The 23,335-nt window shown below is 35.0% G+C and overlaps 1 protein-coding gene across 1 annotated transcript in view; it reads right to left on the bottom strand.

The window, feature by feature from the left end:
- The window catches only part of HTR2C (5-hydroxytryptamine receptor 2C), a 114,069-nt gene extending 91,111 nt beyond the window's left edge, over nucleotides 1-22,958 (bottom strand). The window contains exons 1-2 of the mRNA XM_068533486.1: nucleotides 22,924-22,958; nucleotides 18,224-18,537 (exon numbers count right to left, since the gene is read on the bottom strand). Coding sequence (XP_068389587.1) covers nucleotides 18,224-18,537; nucleotides 22,924-22,958 — 349 coding nt within the window. The remainder of the gene's footprint in view (nucleotides 1-18,223; nucleotides 18,538-22,923) is intronic.
- Between the last annotated feature and the right edge of the window lie 377 nt (nucleotides 22,959-23,335).

Raw genomic sequence — 23,335 nt, 5'->3', positions numbered from 1 at the left:
TAATTTCACTTTCAGTCTTTAATAGTCATAAGTACCTGTAAAGTATATGCTAAGTGAGGTAGTATAGGTTAAAATACTTAGCATGATAGGTACACAATAAAAACTAATCATTCATAAAGGAGAATCTAATTCTTAGAGATATCCACTGATTTGCTCATAGTCCCAATATTAATATGACATTATTGGAGTCATTTGATCAAAAAGATATAGTTAAAACACAGTATTTCTTAGGCAGAATTGGAGCTAAGGACATAAAACTATCAAAATTCAAATATGTATATGATTAACTTATATTCATGTTCAGTTTTTGTATAATTTTTCTATTAAACTGTTTCCTTTTTATTGGTAACTAAGCAAAATATAATTCAAATCTTTGAAATAATTATCTTTATTTTTTACTCCAATTTCCCTCTTAGAGAACACCCTGGTTGATTACAATGGTTTATATGCCACCCACTGGTGAAATTCATGTATATACAGAGATTATAATCCTAGGTTTTTGAGGAATTGAAAATTAGAGACTTCATTCTCTCCCATCACGAGAAATACTTCAAAGAACATAAGGATTTTACTTTTCATTATTTATCTGTGCTCTGTTTTGAGTATATTTTCCATTTGAAATGAAATACATGAAAGTTAGCTTCACCTATTAGTCCAATAGCACATATTTAGCTTCCTCTTCTGTACTTGTTCCTAAAATAGGAAACCCAGAAAAGTCCTTTCTGCCTACAAATATGGAAATTTTAAGCTGAGAGTATATAAGATGGGGTTAAAATAAAATAGAAAAATGAATAAGTGCCTAATAAATATTAAATGCCTTTCCTTTAGTTCCCCTTCAAGGTTTTTGCTACATAATTTTGAGGAGAAACTTTTTTTTTTTTTTTATCAGCTAGTGAATTCTTTTGGGCTCCAAAATGATCTTGATCTAGAATAAGGAATACTTTTGCTCTACAGAAGGTGTCCTGATGTAGTTATCTCATGTGTACCTACTAATTCAGAATACTTCCTTTCCTGCTTCATTCTGAATAGAGTTAAAAATCCACAGTAGCTTTGATCTTATAATTACATAGTAAACAGTGATAAATAATCTACAATGGTTTGGGCTCACTTGAAATTGTACACACTTCCATAAAGACCCTCAAATATCTCTTGCCATGTAATTAAAGAATAAAAATAAAGATACATAGGCTGGTAATTAAAATTCTGCTTTCACTACCTATTTTATGAAATATTTCTCAGTGAGAAGATCCACACTAGAAAAAAATCTCATTTAACCTTGACTGTCTTGGTGATATTCTTATTAAAAAGAAACGATGGCATCAAGTCATGGAAAAACAATTTATGAAGTGTATTTTTGAAACTTAGTGTTATGTGAATGATGGGTGAGTAGCTTGCATTTGCTATATTTTGAATGCAGAAAAATTAGAGTGCAAAGATTTTAGATTTCTGATATCTTTTACTTGGAACATGAAACAAATTTTAGCACTTGCAGAATATAGAAATTTAATTTGACTAAGGAGGAAAAAAAAGAAATCAACTTCTAACAATTAGTCCAAGAACCCGGATACTACACAGTTCAGGCACTGTGTTAGGAATACATAGATATAAATGAGAACAATTCAGATTCATCATTGTAAGCGATTCTATTTAGCATATGAAAGACAGCTTTCAAGATTGAATTACTGCCCTTTGAGATAAAGGCTAAGTAGGCTATTCTTATTCATCTCATAATGTTTAAGAGTGAGGGTTTTGGATATACAGTCCATTTATTCTAAGCAAATTTTCTTTTATGTTCACTTAGATGGCAACAAGAGATAAAATGTCTTCTGAGTTGTTGAAATAATATATAATTAATGAGTAGGTTTTTCATCCAGGGTCTCTTAAAAGCACCTGTGAAATGTAACCCTGTTGTATGAAATAGTAATTCTTCTTTTCATCTCCCTGTCATTCCTTCTACTTCTGTAATGGTAATTTCAGACTCCAAGTAACTTGTTCAAAGTGACATCAGTAGGAAACTTAATGATACAATCTGAAAACATAGGAGGAAACACAGGAAGTATCTAGTGCAACTTCCTATTCAAAGCAGTAGTTCCTTATATAACCTCTGGTAATGGAGTGGTTCCTCTCTTTGAAAGATAGAACTTTTCATTGATAAAGAACATTTTAATGAACCCTAATCTGCTTCTTTCTGTATCTTTTACCATTTATTTTGGTTTTACCTTTTGGAGCCATGAAGAGCCTTCAACTATTTGAAGATATATTATGCCCCTCCCCCACACCCCCTTAATTCTATTTTCTAATCACATGGAAACAAAGGCATTGAAACCTGGGCCTTCAAACTCTGTGTCTGAAGGGGATGTTAATAGAGTCTAAAATGTACTGAAAAGAAATTACTTTGAGCAAAGCTATGTTTCTAAAAGAGTGTCTATCAGCTAAGATGGTGTATAGCACTGATATGTGTAAAAGAACTGTGAACTATTGTTATCATTGTAGGGCTTAGAGAAATTACTCCTGGATATACAAGAGATTATTTTCTTAGTTATGGTACTCTGTGTGTCTAAAGCTGTGTCAAGACAGAAGCAAGAATCAGCACTTGGTTTTTCAGGAAGATATAGCAAGTTCCACATTTCCATGGATGAGTGGCAAAAATATCAGTCTGAGTAGCAGGGGGAATGGGGCCCTTAATGTCATTGATCTAAGTGAGAATGGATAGCCTTTCGTGGCCCTAAAATCAGGTAGATTGTGTGCTTTAGTTTTCCTCACCTGTAAAGTGGGGAAAATGTAAAGTTCTACCTATACCATCCTTCAAATATGCCACTTTGGCATAAGGATTATTTTGAGCTGAAGGCAAATGAGAAACAGCCAATATAGGAAAAGCTCCTGACCCTCCCCGTTTCTGCCTAAAGTCAGGTTATAAATTTCCCTTTGTGAAGGTGTCCACATCCCCACCTGTACCAGGAAGAGGAGAATGACTCAACCACTGGAGACACACTTATCACCCCATACTACACAAGATTGAGGCTTCATAACAAACCTAACGTTACCCTTATCTTCCATTAGTTTTCCACATATATTTACCTTCCCACAATTTACCACCCCTAGAAGCCCAAACTGCTTTTCCTTTGTCTTGCCACTTCTCCACAATTTATTGCTCTTTGTTAAAATGATACATACACCCCTGGGGTCTAACTGCTTCTTTGGGTTTTCACTTCTTTTCTGTGAAGAACTCAGTATGCATAAGTAATAAACCCTTTCTCCTGTTAAACTGTCTTTTGTCAATTTAATTTGCAGGACCCCAGACAAGTTTTCCTTCCCATACAGTGCTCAATTAAAGTTAGCTATTATAGTTATTGTTATCATCATCTTCTTTAACATCATCAAGTTAAAAGGCTCTTGGATTACACATACCGGCTTAGGGGAAAGAGTCTTTGGAAATAAGAGCTGAGAATTTAGCTTTCTAGGAATTGGTGCATCATAACATGATATAAAACCAGTGAACGTTTCCATGAAAAAAAAATGAGATTTTCCAAACTCAAAAAATACTTATATCAGGAATTGTGTTTGGGATTAGCCAAATAGAAGTAAAGGATAAAATGAAGTGAATCTTCAGAACATCAGCAATGGGTACTCTACCAGGAAATCCAAACCCAACTTGAGAAGATAGAAGAGAGTTTCCTGTTAATGTAGAAAATGTAGGGGGATTTCTCCCAACTTGGCAATAGATCATTGGTAGTGCTTAAATTCTTGGTGCTTTGATTTCCCTACCTGTTAAATGGGGATAGTAAATGTATAGCACTTAGAATAGGGTCCAACACTGAGCCAGCGCTCAGGTGTTAGTTATCAGTGAGCTTAGTGCTGCCTATCTGCCTGTAGTGAAATGATTTTTGCAAGTAGAACTGGAATGTTAACTAAAACTACATTATGAATTTGTTGGAGAATAAAAGAAGTAATTAATCTGCAAAAGTTGTTCTAAGGAGGAAAAAAGAAAGTACAAAGAATTACTAGAGATAGCAGACTCTAGAGGTAAGAACAACAATCAGGACCTCTGGACTGTGTTCTTTAATATATGTCACTGTAATTTTCTGTAAATATACTGAATGCCATTCTTCCCTTTTACACTTGGAATTAAAATTTACTTGGTAAAGAAAATTTTCGCCCCAGGATAAAGAGCCTGTAGTGAAATGACTATGTGGATTGGGACAGGGGATATTGGGAGTAGACATTTAAACCAAAAAGTAAAGATTCACAGTTGTAGATGTGTGGGGCTGGGCTATCCCAAGTATCTAACCTCATGAATTGATTTGCAAGAGGGAAAGAAGCCTTCATTTATTCATTAAAAAATACCAGATACAGGGATAAATGCTGGGTTACAAGATTGACAAGGTCACTGCTTAGACTTTCAGGGAGAAGTTTTTATGTGGATGCCTGAGGACAGAAATTAAGGCATCAGCAAATATACTCTAGATCAGCCCTATAGAATGTAAGCCCTGAGTAAACTACAGTAAGTAAAAAAGAAAAAAAAAAAAAAAAGAGTTGTTTTACAAAGGGATTTTATGAAGAGGGCAAGGACAAGCATTGCTTTTTCCATGTTTAGATAACAAAGCATGCTACATAGTCCTAATTTTTGCAAGGAACACTAAATAAAATAAATACTGAAGCAAATGCAGCACCATGTGGTATCTTGAGGGTTTGTAGGTTTGGCTATACAAGATGACAGCACCCAAGACAGGTAAAGCAGCATTCTCATGGAAGGCACGGGTGGTGAAATGGCAGAGCATCAGCAGAGACCACAATGCCTGGTGGGAGATTGTGGATTCCCAACAGACAGGGCGGTACTCAGCAGATGCCCAGCAAATGATGATGGATGCCCAGTGGGCGATGATGGATGACCAGTGAGAGATGATGGATTATCAGCAGATATAGTGAATGGTGGCAGGTGATGGTGGATACATACGTGCTCGATGAAAGCCCAGAACGGTTGCAACAGTGAGTGATGCAAATTGATTTATTCATGATCACATGTGAGATAGCTCCTGGGGACTTCTAGAAGTATTTGGAGGGAAGGTGTGTATCTTTCTAGGGGATTGGAGTAACTTTGTTAGCACATGGGGAGAACAAGCCAGTGAATTTAGGGTATTGATATCAAGGTTGTTTCTTTTGTGCCCACAAGCTGTGAGTCCTGTCACAAACTTAAATGCTTTTAGGGACCAAGCAGGTTTATAATCAGTGAGTAAGGCAGCGAGGTGTAAGAAAATGGGGAGTAGTAGAAACACAGCAAAGTTGGAACCCATACACAATTGAATAAAAGATATTCAATTTACAAAGTTTAAAAATCATTGGTTAGGGTAAAACAAAACTCACCTGCAGGCAGAAGTCAGATAAAGAGCTGCAAGATAATGACATCTGGTTTTGGTGAACACTAAGTACCAATGTCCTAGAGCTTAATACATCATGTATCTAGGAATGTGGTACCACCTTTACACAAATAAGAAAATTGTTTCATTTTGAGAATGAACTCTAGGTATTCAAATTTTGGAGATATGTTAGGTACATGAGAAGATTATCTTCTACTATTTGTTAACCAATTCAAAGAAATCAGAAAGATTCTATTTATCACATGTTTATTTCCATTAACTCTAGCTTTTCTAGAATGTTTAGGATAAAGGCTTTTTCACTCAACATCTTTAGAGCTAAATCACATACTTTAAAAATTATATTTTAATGTTATAAATATAATGCTGTGTTAATATTATAATTGTATCAATATTGATAATATTTTTAGCTTTAACTATTAATAAATATTAATTATTAATAATGTTGATATTATATATTAATATGTTTTATTAAGGGATTCCCTAATATTGGGCCAACATAGTGTTACTGGAATTAATCCCAGTTCATCGTATAATATTTTTTAATATGACATTGGATTCTGTTTGCCAATTGTTTATAAAGAATTTTTGTCATAAGTGATGTTAGTCTATGATATTCCTTCTTTGTGCTTTGTCTTTATTTGGTTTATGTGTTAAACCTATGCTTGCTTCGTATAAGAATTAGGAAGAGTTTTAAAAAATTTTTCAATGGTCTTAAACAATTTATGGAATATTACAACCATCTGGTCTTCAAACGTTTTAAAGAATTCCCCAGTGAAACTATCTGTATCTGATGATTTTTTTGCGTGGTAGGTCCTTGATAACTTTATTTCTTCTACTGAAATTTCTCTTTCTTTCTATATCTAATGAGGTCAATTTTGCTAACCTGATTTTCCCTGGGAAACTACCTGGTTTTTTTTAATGTTCTCAATTGATTTGCATATAAACCTACAAAGTAATCTAATTTTAAAAATTTACTTTGCTTCAATGGTTATTTTCCTTGTTATTTCTTATTTTGAATATTTATGTTTCTTCCTTTTTCCTTGTTTCAGTTAGCTAGTGTTTTTATTTTGTTTAAAAGTTGCTTTTTAAAAAAACAGGATTTTAATTTATTAATTAGGTATATTGTTTTTCTATTCTCTACCTAATTAATTTCTGCTTTTATCTTTAGTTTGTTTCTTTGTGCTTTCTTTAGAGTTACTTTGCACTTCTTTTTCAAGGTTGCTTTCTAGGAATTTAATTCATTTGTATACCTTCATTTTTACTTATAAAGGTGATGAGGGCTATGAATTTTCCTTTGATCATTGCTTAAGTGTATTCTATAGATTTTGATATGTAGTGTGTATTCTATCATATTTCTAAAGTAGTCTGTAATTTCAGTTTGCATTTGTCCTTTTGACCAACAGTTGTTTAAAATTTGTTATAACTTCAAGATCAGATGGTCTTTAAACTTTTGTTGTTAATACTTTCTAGTGTTATTGTGTTCTTATCAGAAAGTATTTTTCATAATAGTTTTACTTTTCTAATATTTTCTTTGTGGCCTAATGGATAATTTTTGTGAGTGTTCCATGAACTTGTGAAGAACATATACTTTCTATGATAAGCGTATAAAGTTTAATATACATCCATAAGACCTACATGTCCAATTTTTTTGTACTGAGTGTGATATGTTAAAGTCTCCCATTAGTAGAATGTATCCGTAAATGTATCCTTCCATGTTCTTTAGTTTTTGCTTTTAAAAGAGCATTGCTGTGTTATTGGGGGCATAGATATTCTTAACTGCTATATACTTGTTAATTGCAGCTTTTTATCTTAAATAAGCATCCCTTTTGGGAAAAAAAAAGCATCATTTTTTTTTTTTTTTTTTACTCTACTGGTTTTTTAATTTTTCATTTAAAATTTACTTTGTCAGATATCAACATCACAATTTCTGTTTTCTTAGTGTTTCTATTTGCTTAGTATACCTTTGCCCATCCCTTTATTTTAACCATTATGATTCACTGGGTTATGAGTTCCTCTAAATATAGAGAGTATAGTTGGGTAACTTGTTGTAAGCCAACTTGAAAATCTTTTATTTTTAATGGTAAGTTAGGTTCATACAAGTGTATTGCTATTACTGGTATGTTTGTTTTCAACTCTGTCATTGTATCATGGTATAATGTTGAGAGCATTGTTTTATTTTATTGTGTTTATTCCTCTACTTGACTCTTTTTTTTTTTTTTTTAACTCTTCTATTAATTGCATTTCTTTTAGTTTTAGATAGGTTTGTCTTTTTTGTTCTAGTGGTTAACCTTATATCATGTTTATATCATGTTTTCTTTATATCCTGTTTAATACTCTTAGACCTCTGTTTTCTTATGAAATCTAGTTTTTCTGGTTTGCCATTTTTTGGAGTCATATAAATTAACACCCGTCTTTTGTTTATAGAAAAATCAATGAATTTAGTCTACTTTCTTCTTTCTCTTTCCCTTTCTCTTTTCTTCCCAATTTTTAGTTGCATTGCTTCTAAGTTGTTAGAGTATATAACAAATAATATATATCATATAAGATATGACAGTATTCTTACGCCCTTATACCACCTTTATTTCTGTCTTAGCTCTAAAATTAAATATATTAAACACTCATGATCCATCTTTTTGAGGAAAAGTTTCCAATCATCCCTTTGTTAGATGAATCTTATCCATTATTCAGTTTCTTAAGAAGGACCTATGGGTTCAGAATTCTCTGGGTTTAAAAAATATTAAACTTTTTACAGCCTTGATGGCCAACTTGTCTGGATACAAAGTCTTAGTTTGAAACTTTATTTGAGTATTTTTCTTTTTTAAATTTCAGGTATAACTTACGTACAGTAAAATTCACCCTTTTAAAACTACATACTAGAATATATAGTTTTTCAAATTTTGAGAAATATATATACAACCACTACCACAATCAAAATATAGAACACTTCCATACTACCAAAGTAAATGCCCCTTTGGAGTCAGTATCGCATGTTCAGGCCCTGGAAACTAATGATCTGTTTTCTGTCTTTATAGATTTACTTTTGAAAGAATATCCTATAAGTGGTTGACTTTTATAAAAATATTGCTTCAGTGTTGCTTTGTTTTGTTATTTTTTTAAATTATGAAGCCAGTCTAATTCTCTTGCTTTTGTAAATTGTTTCTTATTTTTGCCTGAAGATTTTTCTTTCTATTTAAAACCTAATGTCTCAGATATATCTCAAAGTTGATTGTTCCAGGTCAAATTTTTGGTACTGGGTTGGCCCTATCAATATGTACATATATACCCTCCTTTATTTCTGGAAAACTTTCCAGGATTATAGTTCTAAATATTAATTCTGTTCCATTATATTTTTTTCTTTTCAAGGATTCTCATTATACACACATTGGATCTTTTATTTGCTGGTCTTCCATCTCAAACACTTTCTTTTTGACCTCTTTTACTTCTTTCTTCATCTCATTTTCATTCTTTCTGTTGTTTCCCTGTTTTTCTTTAGTGTCCCTTATTAACTTTTCGTATTAATCTATTCTTCTTTAGGCACTTTTAATTTAATGTTCATTCCAATATGATTTTATCTTTTTCTCCTATTTTATTCTCCTGGGTTCAATCAACTTTTGCTTTATGTTGACCAATTTTTTTATCCATTTCTTTTCTTAGTTTTTAGATTTCTACTTCAAGGTTTTTTTTTTATATATATATATCTTTAAATGTTTGAGAAAATTTAGTTTATCTTGAAGTATTTTGTTACAGCTTTCTTGTTTTTTGATCATTCTTTATTTGTGGGAACTTTCATCAAATGGCTTTTTTTATTCTCATGTTCTGCTTTCTTTTTATAGTAGCTTGGTATAGATGAAAGTTGGTTGCATCTTTGAATTTGTATGAACATGGCTAGCAGTCTGTGGGTGGTTTCCAAGATTCCAAGCTCTGGAGCACCCTTTTCTCTTCATGTAACAAAGTATGATTTCTTTATTGGAGGACTTTTGGGGTACAGTGGAGGGCAGTGGGGGGAGGGTTGATGGGTTCTTACATGTTGACATTTTTCTGTCTTGTAAGATGATGAAATTTCCCCTCTTGTTTCTTTTTCCCTTCACTGTGCATTTTTTTTTTCAAAAGTCACCTCTCCCTTTTAACCCTTTTCTACCTCCAAAAAGTTCCTCTCCAACACAGCTTTCTTGAGTCCTATGTACACTTCTAAGTCAATTCTCTAAAGGATGAGCTTCCAGAGAAGTTTCTCAGAATTTTCATACTTGGGGTAGACTTTCTTTCTTATGATGATTTTAGATCAATCTTAGGCTTCCTACTAGCTTTCCTCCTCTCTCTTTCATCTAGTATTTACTGGACTGCCCTTCCTCTTCACAACAGCTCATGGTGGGAGCCTAATAGAGAGCTCATTGTGATCTCTTATTTATTTTCTGCTTACAGATAATTTGGAATTTGGACGTTCTCCAAATTAGGTGGTGGTATTGTGTAGTTTTATTTGTTTTTGTTGTTCTTTATTGCTTGGGGGTGTGGTGATGGATGTGTTAGGATATTTGGATTTAGGCTGATGCCATTTTTTGACCACCCATATATTTTTAAGGGAGAAACTGGCAAAATGAAACAGACACCACAAGACAAAGTATACCTTCTAAAGCACATTCATTCCAGTGACCTTTTCTTACATAATTTGGAGCTATAGTGTGGCAAAATGCTCACAGAGAAGGTAAAATACTTATACTTTGAGATTAATGCATCATTGAAACTCAGTAAATATAAGAAAAGCATATTTCCTGAGAACACTATTTATAAAATGCCTACTGAGACAATCTATTACCATTGTGTATTTAGAACAGGATAATTAATTTGTAAGTTCCATGAGAGATTATTTTCTAGATGCAGTAATCTTCTTTTAGGACTTGAGAACTAGATACGCTTTCAGTATTAGTCCTTCCAGTCTAATTCCATTATACACTCCAGGGAAAAGGGAGTCTATTTCACTCCCTTGTGAGATGAGCATATCGGCAATGAAATTCAAACGGGGTTCTCCAACTCCCTAGGAAAGAAACTTTGCAGTATACTATAAGTGGTTTTGATTGTTCTTAATAAATATTAGCTAGAAACAAAAGTTAGGTTAAAACGAATAGGGCAAAGATATGGCAGAAAATCAAAAGAAAAATTAAAAGCTCTCTAAAATCATATATCAAAACTTTTAATGCTTGAATTTTTATTGTGATAATATGACCTTGGACTTATATAATTAGTAGTTAATTTTTATCACTGTCTCCTTTTGAAAACATGAATTATAGACTCTAGGAAGACGAATAGCTGTTATTGAGTGCTTATTATGTGCCAAGTACTTAGTTTGTCAACATTTAAGAAGATTACTTAAAATATGTTTTTAAAGATGATGAGCCTTGGGGACCTTCAAGATAGCAGAAGAGTAAGACGAGGAGATCACCTTCCTCCCCAAAAATACATCAAAAATACATCTACATGTGGAACATCTCCTACAGAACACCTACTGAATGCTGGCAGAAGACCTCAGACTTCCCAAAAGGCAAGAAACTCCCCACGTACCTGGGTAGGGCAAAAGAAAAAAGAAAAAAACAGAGATAAAAGAATAGGGATGGGACCTGCACGTCTGGGAGGGAGCTGTGAAGGAGGAAAAGCTTCCACACACTAGGAAGCCCCTTCACTGGCAGACACAGGGGGTGGGCGTGGGGAAGCTTTGGAGCCATGGAGGGGAGAGCACAGCAACAGGGGTGCAGAGGGCAAAGCAGAGAGATTCCTGCACAGAGGATTGGTGCTGACCAACATGCACCAGCCTGAGAGGCTTGTCTGCTCACCCGCTGGGGCAGGTGGGGGCTGGTAGCTGAGGCTCAGGTTTCGGAGGTCAGATCCCAGGGAGAGGACGGGGGTTTGCTGCATGAAGACAGCCTGAAGGGGGCTAGTGCCCCACAGCTAGCCGGGAGGGAGTCCGGGAAAAAGTCTGGACCTGCCTAAGAGGCAAGAGACCATTGTTTTGGGGTGTGTGAGGAGAGGGGATTCCTTCCCTGTCTGCCCACAGAAGGCAGAGCACCACCTAAACGAGTTCCAGAGACGGGCACAAGCCGTGGGTATCAGCTTGGACCCCAGAGATGGGGAAGAAACGTTAATGCTGCTGCTGCAGCCACCAAGAATCCTGTGTAGAAGCACAGGTCATTATCCACAACACCCTGGGAGCCTGTGCAGCCTGCCACTGCCAGGGTCCTCTGATCCAAGGAGAACTTACCTGGGAGAACACACAGTGTGCCTCAAGCTGTTGCAATGTCATGCCAGCCTCAGCCGCCGCACATTCCAATTATAACTACAGTACCCCTCCCTACCCCCGGCATGAGTGAGCCAGAGCCCCCTAATTAGCTGCTGCTTTAACCCCGTCCTGTCTGGGCCAGAACAGATGCTGAGGGTGACCTACATGCAAAGGTGGGGCCAAAACCAAAGCTGAACCCCAGGAGCTGTGCAAACAAAGAAGAGAAAGGGAAATTTCTCCGTACAACCTCAGGAGCAGTGGATTAAATCTCCACAATCGACTTGATGTACCCTGCATCTGTGGAACACCTGAATAGACAGTGAATCATCCCAAAATTGAGGCGGTGGACTTTGGGAGCAACTGCAGACTTGGGGTTTGCTGTCTGCGACTGATTTGCTTCTGATTTCTTATGTTTATCTTAGTATAGTTCTCAACGCTTGTTATCATTGGTGGATTTGTTTATTGGTTTGGTTGCTCTCTTTTTTAAAATTATTATTTTATTTTAATATTTATTTATTTATTTATTATTAGTATTTTTCTTTCTTTTTTTCTCCCTTTTCTTCTGAGCTGTGTGACTGACAGGGTCTTGGTGGTTCGGCCTGGTGTCAGGCTTGAGCCTCTGAGGTGGGACAGCTGAGTTCAGGACATTGGACCACCAGAGACGTCCCAGCCCCACATAATATCAATTGGCAAGAGCTCTCCCAGAGATCTCCATCTCAACACTAAGACCCAGCTCACCCCAATGGCCAGCAAGCTCCAGTGCTGGACGCCCCATGCCAAACAACTAGCAAGATAGGAACACAACCACACCCATTAGCAGAGAGGCTGCCTAAAACCTTAGTAAGTTCACAGACACCCCAAAACACACCACGAGACGTGGCCCTGACCAACAGAAAGACAAGATCCAGCCCAACCCACCAGAACACAGGCACCAGTCCCCTCCACCAGGAAACGTGCACAAGCCACTGAACCAACCTCACCCACTGGGGGCAGACACCAAAAACAATGGGAACTACGAACCTGCAGTCTGCCAAAAGGAGACCCCAAACACAGTATTTTAAACAAAATGAGAAGACAGAGAAATATGCAGCATGAAGGAGCAACGTAAAAACCCAATAGGACAAACAAATGAAGAGGAAATAGGCAGTCTACCTGAAGAAGAATTCAGAGTAATGATAGTAAATATGATCCAAAATCTTGGAAATAGAATGGAGAAAATACAAAAAAACGTTTAACAAGGACCTAGAAGAACTAAAGAGCAAACAATGATGAACAACACAATAAATGAAATTAAAAATTCTCTAGAAGGAATCAATAGCAGAATAACTGAGGCAGAAGAACCGATAAGTGACCTGGAAGATAAAATAGGGGAAATAACTAATGCAGAGCAGAATAAAGAAAAAAGAATGAAAAGAATTGAGGACAGTCTCAGAGACCACTGGGACAATATTAAAGGCAACAACATTTGAATTATAGGGGTCCCAGAAGAAGAAGAGAAAAAAAATGGGACTGAGAAAATATTTGAAGACATTATAGTTGAAAACTTCCCTAACATGAGAAAGGAAACAGTCAATCAAGTCCAGGAAGCACAGAGAGTCCCATACAGGATAAATCCAAGGAGAAACATGCCAAGACACATATTAATCAAACTATCAGAAATTAAGTACAAAGAAAACATTTTAAAAGCAGCAAGGGAAAAGAAACAAATAATATACAAGAGAATCCCCATAAGGTTAACAGCTGAACTTTCAGCAGAAACTCTGCAAGCCAGAAGGGAGTGGCAGGACATAGTTAAAGTGATGAAAGGGAAAAACCTACAACCAAGATTACTCTACCCACCAAGGATCTCATTCAGATTCGACAGAGAAATTAAAATCGTTAAAGACCAGCAAAAGTTAAGAGAATTCAGCACCACCAAACCAGCTTTACAACAAATGCTAAAGGAACTTCTCTAGGCAGGAAACACAAGAGAAGGAAAAGACCTACAAAAACAAACCCAAAACAATTAAGAAAATGGTAATAGGAACATACATATCGATAATTACCTTAAATGTAGATGGATTAAATGCTCTAATCAAAAGACATAGACTGGCTGAATGGATACAAAACAAGACCCGTATATAAGCTGTCTACAAGAGACCCACTTCAGACTTAGGGACACATACAGACTGAAAGTGAGGGGATGGAAAAAGATATTCCATGCAAATGGAAATAAAAAGAAGGCTGGAGTAGCAATTCTTATATCAGACAAAATAAACTTTAAAATAAAGACTATTACAAGAGACAAAGAAGGACACTACATAATGATCAAGGGATCAATCCAAGAAGAAGATATAAGAATTGTAAATATTTATGCACCCAACATAGGAGCACCTCAATGCATAAGGCAATGCTAACAGCCATAAAATGGGAAATCGACAGTAACACAATAGTAGTAGGGGACTTTAACACCCCACTTTCATCAATGGACAGATTGTCCAAAATGAAAATAAGGAAACACAAGCTTTAAATGACACATTAAACAAGATAGACTTAATTGATATTTATAGGACATTCCATCCAAAAATAACAGAATATACTTTCTTCTCAAGTGCTCATGGAACATTCTCCAGGATAGATCATATCTTGGGTCACAAATCGAGCCTTGGTAAATTTAAGAAAATTGAAATCGTATCAAGTGTCTTTTCCGACCACAACGCTATGAGACTAGGTATCAATTACAGGAAAAAATCTGTAAAAAATACAAACACGTGGAGTCTAAACAGTATGCTTCTAAATAACCAAGAGATCACTGAAGAAATCAAAGAGGAAATCAAAAAATACCTAGAAACAAATGACAATGAAAACACGATGACCCAAAACCTATGGGGTGCAGCAAAAGCAGTTCTCAGAGGGAAGTTTATAGCAATGCAATCCTACCTAAAGATACAAGAAACATCTCAAATAAACAACCTAACCTTACACCTAAAGCAATTAGAGAAAGAAGAACAAAAAAACTCCAAAGTTAGCAGAAGGAAAGAAATCATAAAGATCAGATCAGAAATAAAGGAAAAAGAAATGAAGGAAACAATAGCAAAGATCAATAAAACCAAAAGCTGGTTGTTTGAGAAGATGAACAAAATTGATAAACAATTAACCAGACTCATCAAGAAAAAATGGGAGAAGACTCAAATCAATAGAGTTAGAAATGAAAAAGGAGAAGTAACAACTGACACTGCAGAAATACAAAGGATCATGAGAGATTACTACAAGCAACTATATGCCAAAAAAATGGACAACCTGGAAGAAATGGACAAATTCTTAGAAAAGCACAACATTCTGAGACTGAACCAGGAAGAAATAGAAAATATAAACAGACCAATCACAAGCACTGAAATTGAGACTGTGGTTAAAAATCTTCCAACAAACAAAAGCCCAGGACCAGATGGCTTCACAGGAGAAGTCTATCAAACATTTAGAGAAGAGTGAACACCTATCCTTCTCAAACTCTTCCAAAAAATTGCGGAGGAAGGAACACTCCCAAACTCATTCTATGAGACCACCATCACCCTGATAGCAAAACCAGACAAAGATGCCGTAAAAAATGAAAACTACAGGCCAATACCACTGATGAACATAGATGCAAAAATCCTCAACAAAATACTAGCAAACAGAATCCAACAGCTCATTAAAAGGATCATACACCATGATCAAGTGGGGTTTATCCCAGGAATGCAAGGATTCTTCAATATACACAAATCAATCAATGTGACACACCATATTAACAAATTGAAGGAGAAAAACCATATGATCATCTCAATAGATGCAGAAAAAGCTTTTGACAAAATTCAACACCCATTTATGATAAAAACTCTCCAGAAAGTGGGCACAGAGGGAACCTACCTTAACATAATAAAGGCCATATATGGCAAACCTACAGCCAACATCATTGCTCTCAAAGGTGAAAAACTGAAACCATTTCCTCTAAGATCAGGAACAAGACAAGGTTGCCCACTCTCACTGCTATTATTCACCATAGTTTTGGAAGTTTTAGCCACAACACTCAGAGAAGAAAAAGAAATAAAAGGAATCCAAATTGGAAAAGAAGTAAAACTGTCACTGTTTGCAGTTTACATGATACTATACATAGAGAATCCTAAAATGCTACCAGAAAACTCCTAGAGCTAATCAATGAATTTGGTAAAGTAGCAGGATACAAAATGAATGCACGGAAATCTCTTGCATTCCTATACACTAATGATGAAAAATCTAAAAGAGCAATGAAGGAAACACTCACATTTACTCTTGCAACAAAAAGAATAAAATACCTAGGAATAAACCTACCTAAGGAGGCAAAAGACCTGTATGCAGAAAAGTATAAGACACTGATGAAAAAATCAAAGATGATACAAACAAATGGAGAGATATACCATGATCTTGGATGGGAAGAATGAACATCGTGAAAATGACCATACTACCCAAAGCAATCTACAGATTCAATGCAATCCCTGTGAAATTACCAATGGCATTTTTCACAGAACTGGAAGAAAAATTTTGCAATTTGTATGGAAACACAAAAGACCCCAAATAGCCAAAGCAATCTTGGGAAAGAAAAACGGAGCTGCAGGAATCAGGCTCCCTGACTTCAGACTATACTACAAAGCTACAGTAATCAAGACATTATGCTACTGGCACAAAAACAGAAATATAGATCAATGGAACAGGATAGAAAGCCCAGAGATAAACCCACGCACATATGGCCACCTTATCTTTGTTAAAGGAGGCAAGAATATACAATGGAGAAAAGACAGCATCTTCAGTAAGTGGTGCTGGGAAAACTGGACAGCTACATGTTAAAGAATGAAATTAGAACACTTCCTAACACTGTGTACAAAAATAAACTCAAAATGGATTAAAGACCTAAATGTAAGGACAGACACTATAAAACTCTTAGAGGAAAACATTAGCAGAACACTCTATGACATAAATCACAGCAAGATCTGTTTTGACCCACCTCCCAGAGAAATGGAAATAAAAACAAAAATATACTAATGGGACCTAAGGAAACCTAAAAGCTTTTGCACAGCAAAGGAAACCATAAAGAAGACAAAAAGACAACTGTCAGAATGGGAGAAAATATTTGCAAGTGAAGCAAATGACAAAGGATTAATCTCAAAAATATACAGGCAGCTCATGCAGCTCAATATCAAAAAACAAACAACCCAATCCAAAAATGGCAGAAGACCTAAATAGACATTTCTTCAAAGAAGATATACAGATTGCGAACAAACACATGAAAGGATGCTCAGCATCACTAATCATTAGAGAAATGCAAATCCAAACTACAATGAGGTATCACCTCACACCAGTCAGAATGGCCATCATCAAAAAACCTGCGAACAATAAATGCTGGAGAGGGTGTGGAGAAAAGGGAACCCTCTTGCACTGTTGGTGGGAATGTAAATTGATACAGCCACTATGGAGAACAGTATGGAGGTTCCTTAAGAAACTAAAAACAGAAGTACCATACGATCCAGCAATCCCACTACTGGGCATATACCCTGAGAAAACCATAGTTCAAAAACAGTCATGTACCAAAATGTTCATTGCAGCTCTATCTACAATAGCCAGGACATGGAAGCAACCTAAGTGTCCATCATCGGATGAAAGGATAAAGAAGATGTGGCACATATATACAATGGAATATTACTCAGCCATAAAAAGAAATGAAATGGAGGTATTTGTAGTGAGGTGGATGGAGTTAGAGTCTGTCATACAGAGTGAAGTAAGTCAGAAAGAGAAAAACAAATACCGTATCCTAACACATATATATGGAATCTAAAAAAAAAAAAGGTTCTGATGAACCTAGGGGCAGGACAGGAACAAAGACACAGACATAGTGAATGGACTTGAGGACACAGTGAGGGAGAAGGGTAAGCTGGGATGAAGTGAGAGTAGCACTGACATATATACACTACCACATGTAAAATAGATAGCTACTGGGAAGCAGCTGCATAGCACAGGGAGATCAGCTCTGTGAGCTCTGTGCTTTGTGACCACCTAGAGGGGTGGGATAGGGAGGGTGGGAGAGAGACACAAGAGGGAGGGGATATGGGGATATATTATACATATAGCTGATTCACTTTGTTATACAGTAGAAACTAACACACCATTGTAAAGCAATTATACTCCAATAAAGATGTTTAAAAAAAAATGAAGATGATGAGCTTCTTTCATCTTCTTTGTATAAAAGCTGGTACTAGGTATGTGTACTGCCCAGAACATAGTGGTAGGGACATGTTTCTTTCACTGTCACATTCTGTATATTGGAAGGCAATTGTCATTGTTTACAAATGACACTGAGCAATAGAGTATCTATATATGATTTTAATATATTATAAAACATTTGTTTTGCTTTTTCAAGAGTGTGCTACTGATTTATTTAATAAATATGATACATCCAATTTCTTCTGTCACACAATTTTCTTTTTTCTTTATTCTCCAAATGATATGAGTAGAATAATTAACTTTCTGATTTTTTATGATAGCTGCCACAGATTTATAACATGATCTGAGATCAAAAAACTAATAAATTTGTACTTACCATAAAGGATTGCAAGCAGAGACAGTGGCATGACAAGTAGTCCCACTAGCATATCAGCAATGGCTAGGGACATTAAGAAATAATTGGTGGCATTGTGCAGTTTCTTTTCCAAGCTTACTGCCATGATAACGAGAATGTTGCCACCTATTGTCAAGATTATTATTATGACGATTGAAAGTGCTGGCCAGTTTTGTACCCCGTCTGGGAATTTGAAGCGTCCACCATCGGAGGTATTGAAAATGTCAGTTACTATGGCTGCTACTGGGCTCACAGAAATATCACATTGCCAAACCAATAGGCCAATCAGGTGCACACTGAAAATTAAGAAAAAAATAATCAGGTATATATTATATTGCTTGTACCTAATAAATTACTTGTATAAAACAACTGCTTTTCCTTTAACAATCATTATCATCATCATCATCATCATTTCTACTCTCAATTAAACCTCAGTATCTCTTCTTTCTCTCCCCCAAATACTTTTATTGAATGCTTAATATGAGTCAGGCACTTAGCTTACTGAAATATATATGTATAATCTCATTTGATCTCATACAACATCCTCATGAAGTCAGTACTGATTTATATCTATTATGTATAAGGAGAGACTGAGGTTCAGAGAAGTTAAGTAACTTTCTCAAGGAAATACAGCCAGTAAGTAGCAGGGGCAGGGTGCGTACTCAAGTCCCGTTGAATTCAAAGCCTGTGTTTTAGACTTTTACTCTCTACAATCAATCTGAAACCACAGTATTGTTTGACTTGCTGAGTGACTTTATGCTGGCCCATAATTTCTTAATATCTGTCCTGTAAATTTTCCTTCTACCTGACACTCTCCCCATTTCTGTCCTATGTTTTCTGGTGTTGTTCTAGGTTAGAAAATGATTTGTGGTGATAATTAACTCCTATGAGTTTGCTGCTTTCCTATGCTGGAAAAGAAATCTCTTTAAGTCATTTAAAATGTACACCTCTCATGATGGTACTTATGTAGATTTTTACTGGTAGGAATTTCAGGCCAAGTGGCAGACTAATGCAAGATAGACAGACGTGGTTATGTTTTGTACATTCCAAATTAATTTCCCCTGATGGTGATATGAGATTTATTCAGGTTTCATACATTAATGTAAGTCCCTAAAGTGTCTAATGAAACTAATATTTATTTTCCTTAATAAGATAAACAAGAAAGATAAGTATATTCAATATTTCCTGCTTAAAAGCAAGAATTATCTGTAAATGACTGTCTTATGTGTATTCTATATTCAGTAATAGTTATTTAATGAATACTAAGCAACAACTACACTATATGTACTAGTTGTTAAACCCTCATATCATTTATGGAGAAGAAAATTTCCTCTACTGGTACAATATGTGCTAACCAATTCTCTATGCAAGAAAATTGCATGGGGGATGGAACACATGACATTACAAAATCCAGAGTCTATGAGTTCTCCGTGTAAAAGTTTTGATTTCATTATCTCATTCACTTGTTCTTTGAGCTAAAAGTATTATTTCTGCAGGGAAAATATATGTGTGATTAGATTGACTAACTTATTATCAATCATCAGAGAAACTTGCAGTAGTAACACTAGATGATTATGATTATCATAATTGTATCTATAATATTATACACACACACACACACACACACACACACACATACACACACCATACTTTCTGAACCAAAACTGGAACACTGAACCTGAAAAATTATTGGCCTTATTTAAACTTAAGTAAAATATTATCATAATTTTCTACCATGTTTAAAAATTATTTCTCTTAATATCTTGTTAATATACTTTATGTATTTTAACATAATGAAGAAATCATGAAAATATTTTGACTTTCTCATTCTACAAGGGGTGAAAACTAGTACTTCAGACATTTAGCTTAAAACTACTTCCTCATTAGTCAAAGCTACCTGATATCCTAAGCATCATGTCGGCGGGAGACATACATAGTAATTTTTTTCAAATAATGAGAAGTAATCATTAAATTCTTTCCAATGCTGGATGTATTCTTTCTTCCTGGGACATAAAAAATAAGCTAAAATAATATGTGATTCAAAAAATCTATATCATAATTAATTTGTGATTAAAGCGAATAGAAATTATTGAAATAAAGGACCAAATAAATAGAAGCAAGGTATTTGCTTTCAGCTTTGATTATTCTGTCACTGTATTTGTTGCATTTGGCATGTGGCCGATGTCCTGGCTACATGACCTAAATGATTTTTTTTGACCAGTCACTTAACCTCTCAGAAGATCAGTTTCCTCATCTTTACAATGAGGATGATCTTTATCACATTATTGTTGTGAAAATTAAATGATATATGTAAAGTCTAAAAATAATACCTTTGTCGTAATAGGCCCTCAGTAAATGTTGGAGCTTATCTTCTTTCTGCCTTCAAAGTTAAACAAAAGTATTTTGTGGTAGCTATACCCTAACTCAATGTACTTCAAAATTTGTCAAGAATTTAAGTCCTGGTTTTATTTTAAGAAGCTACTTATTTATGCAGAACTGGCTCAGATAGTAATTTTAAATCCAAGGTCTTTTCTGGCCTAGCTGTTGAAAAACATGTTCTTCTGAAATTAAAAAAAAAAAATTCTGGTTTAAATTAGTTGATGATCATGTCAAGTAGTCCCACAAGACTTTACGCTCACAATAATGTGCTGCATCTTCAATCGTCAGTTGCAGAATCACAAATATATTTATTCTTAAGCCTAGATAATATGGTCCTAACAGGATATGCAGTGCAACTTCAGATTTTCTCAGTAAATTGTGAAAACATCTAAATCCTTTCACATTTCTGTAAAAATGGTAGAAGAATGCAAACTAAAATTGTATATAACAAAAGTACATGAAAAACTATGTCCGATTATGAATTTTATGATTTGAGTATCTTAGAACTTTGGGGTAGAAAACCACTTAAAACATTCATCTTGCCTACCTCTGCTGGTCAAATATAGTTTTACTTTTTATTAAAGAGTCCATGAGACAAATACTGAACTATTGAGGAAGCTTGTAGAATCTAAATATATCTTTTTTTTTTTTTTTAAATATATCTTTTGTGAATTATTAAATAAAGTAATGGTGTTGGGAAAAATCCTGACAGATTTTTTACTTCAGTTTCCTGGTTTCAATTCAATTCAATTTAATAAATTCTTATTGAGCACTACTTATGAGCAAATTATTATGATTTTTACTGCAGTCAATCCTATTTTCTACAGTACTGTAATCAAGAATTGGCTGTATTCTAATTAAACCTAATTTCTAACATTTACATGCTCAGTGAAAAACATACAGTCCTTTTACAAAAGAGGAGTAATTTAGGTCTTGTTTCTAAAGCTTATGTTGATTGCTCTTAAGCCCACAGAAGTCTCATAAAATATGTACACAAAAGTCACAACTTCTATCTGAACAATTCAAATAGCTTATTCATTGCTACTAAGTTCTGAATGAAAATATCTGACATTCTTAGTAGATAAACAAAATTATAATTTGATTTAAAGGTCTGAGTACATTTTTTAAACCTACTGAGTTTTTGCATGGCATATGACAATGGGCGTTATTAGAAGAGATGAATGATCCCTTGTTTCTCTTAATGGAAAAAATTCTGTGTGAATTCTTTAATTCCATAGCAGAATAATTTGGTGCCCTTTAAGGTAGCCCTGCATTTGGTATATGGATCAAGGGCTATATACTAAGTTGGCACAGGCACATGGAGTAGGAACATTTGTCCTTTCATTTTCCCAAACCTGGCTCTTCTTTTCCCTTCTTTATCACTGTCCTTCACGCTTTCCTTTTCCTGTCTGCTCTAGTTTTCTTGGAACCACGTATCCTTGAGACTATCATCACTACAATGTACAGTGACATCCAAGATGGGCTATAATGGTGCATATTGCAGAGGATCCAGTGTTGATGGACTTTATATCTACACTGCTCTGTAAACTTTTTCCTCAGTGAGCACTTTTATAGAAATCACAGAGGAGATTGTGCAGGAGCAAGGCGATTCAAGGCTTCTCAGTTGTACTGATCAGAGTTTACAGAGCCCTGGATCTTGGTTTCCATGCCCCCATTCCTCAAAGAGTGGGTTTAGAAGAAAGCAACCCAACCTTTTACTAAGTTAAAAAGAAGATATACCTGGATTAGATCATGTTTTGAATTGCTCAGTGCTTGAATTCAATGCTTTCCTTATCACTTTTATGTTATGTTCTATTGACTTTAACTACTGGTTCATTGTTTCAAGGCTACATCCTGTCCAGCTACATCCTCCAACCCCTATTCCCTGACTTCTCGCTCATTCTTTTGCAACCTTAACTATTTTTCATAAAACCAGAGACTTGTAAAGACATTTATTCTCTTGGCTGTTTAGTTCATGCAGGAAGGAAAAGGAAAGAACCTTTCTCATTTCTACATTTTAACCATACAGAAAGCAACCACAAGTATCAGAATTATTTTTGAATGATATTACTTGTTTGAACATATGAGTGGTTGTGTTTAATTGGAGTTCAAGTTATTGGTTTTTTTCCCATTTATTGTTTTTGAATAGAAAACACCAGTAATATTAGTCTATTGGAATGCAAGTCATTTATACAGATTGAGGCAAATATAGCTGAATAATCATATAAAAACCTTTTTAACATTTTTGAGCAAACTACTATGAAAAGTTATTTTAAAAAAATAATAGGTAGTAACATCCTTACAGGAACGAGTGCACTGCCTTCCTCAGGTTCACCATAATTGCTTCAGTCTTAAGCAAACAAAGTTTAAAATTGAGAAGAGGAAATTTAACAGACTGGATTCACTATGCCATCCTTTCTGGGGAGAGAAAAAAGAAAAAGAGAGTTAGTTAAACGTTTAAATAACTTTAACAACCTTCGATTAAATAAAAGTAAATATATTTATTAAGTGATAAGAAATAATCAATCCTAAATTTAGCAAACAAGCAAGCATATTATATCATGTAAGTGATAAAAAATGGCAAAGAGAATAGATTTTTCATTTATTTACCAATATACAACCATCATAATTTTACTAAAATTTCTTGTATACACTTTCTTTATATGGGGCTTCTACTAAATCTCCCCCTGCTGGAGTACAAAGCAGTGTTTTGAA

The sequence above is a fragment of the Eschrichtius robustus genome, chromosome X, assembly GCF_028021215.1.
Source record: "Eschrichtius robustus isolate mEscRob2 chromosome X, mEscRob2.pri, whole genome shotgun sequence".
NCBI lineage: Eukaryota > Metazoa > Chordata > Mammalia > Artiodactyla > Eschrichtiidae > Eschrichtius > Eschrichtius robustus.
The sequence above is the reverse complement of the archived record's forward strand: the minus strand, read 5'-3'. Positions and strand labels throughout refer to the sequence as shown.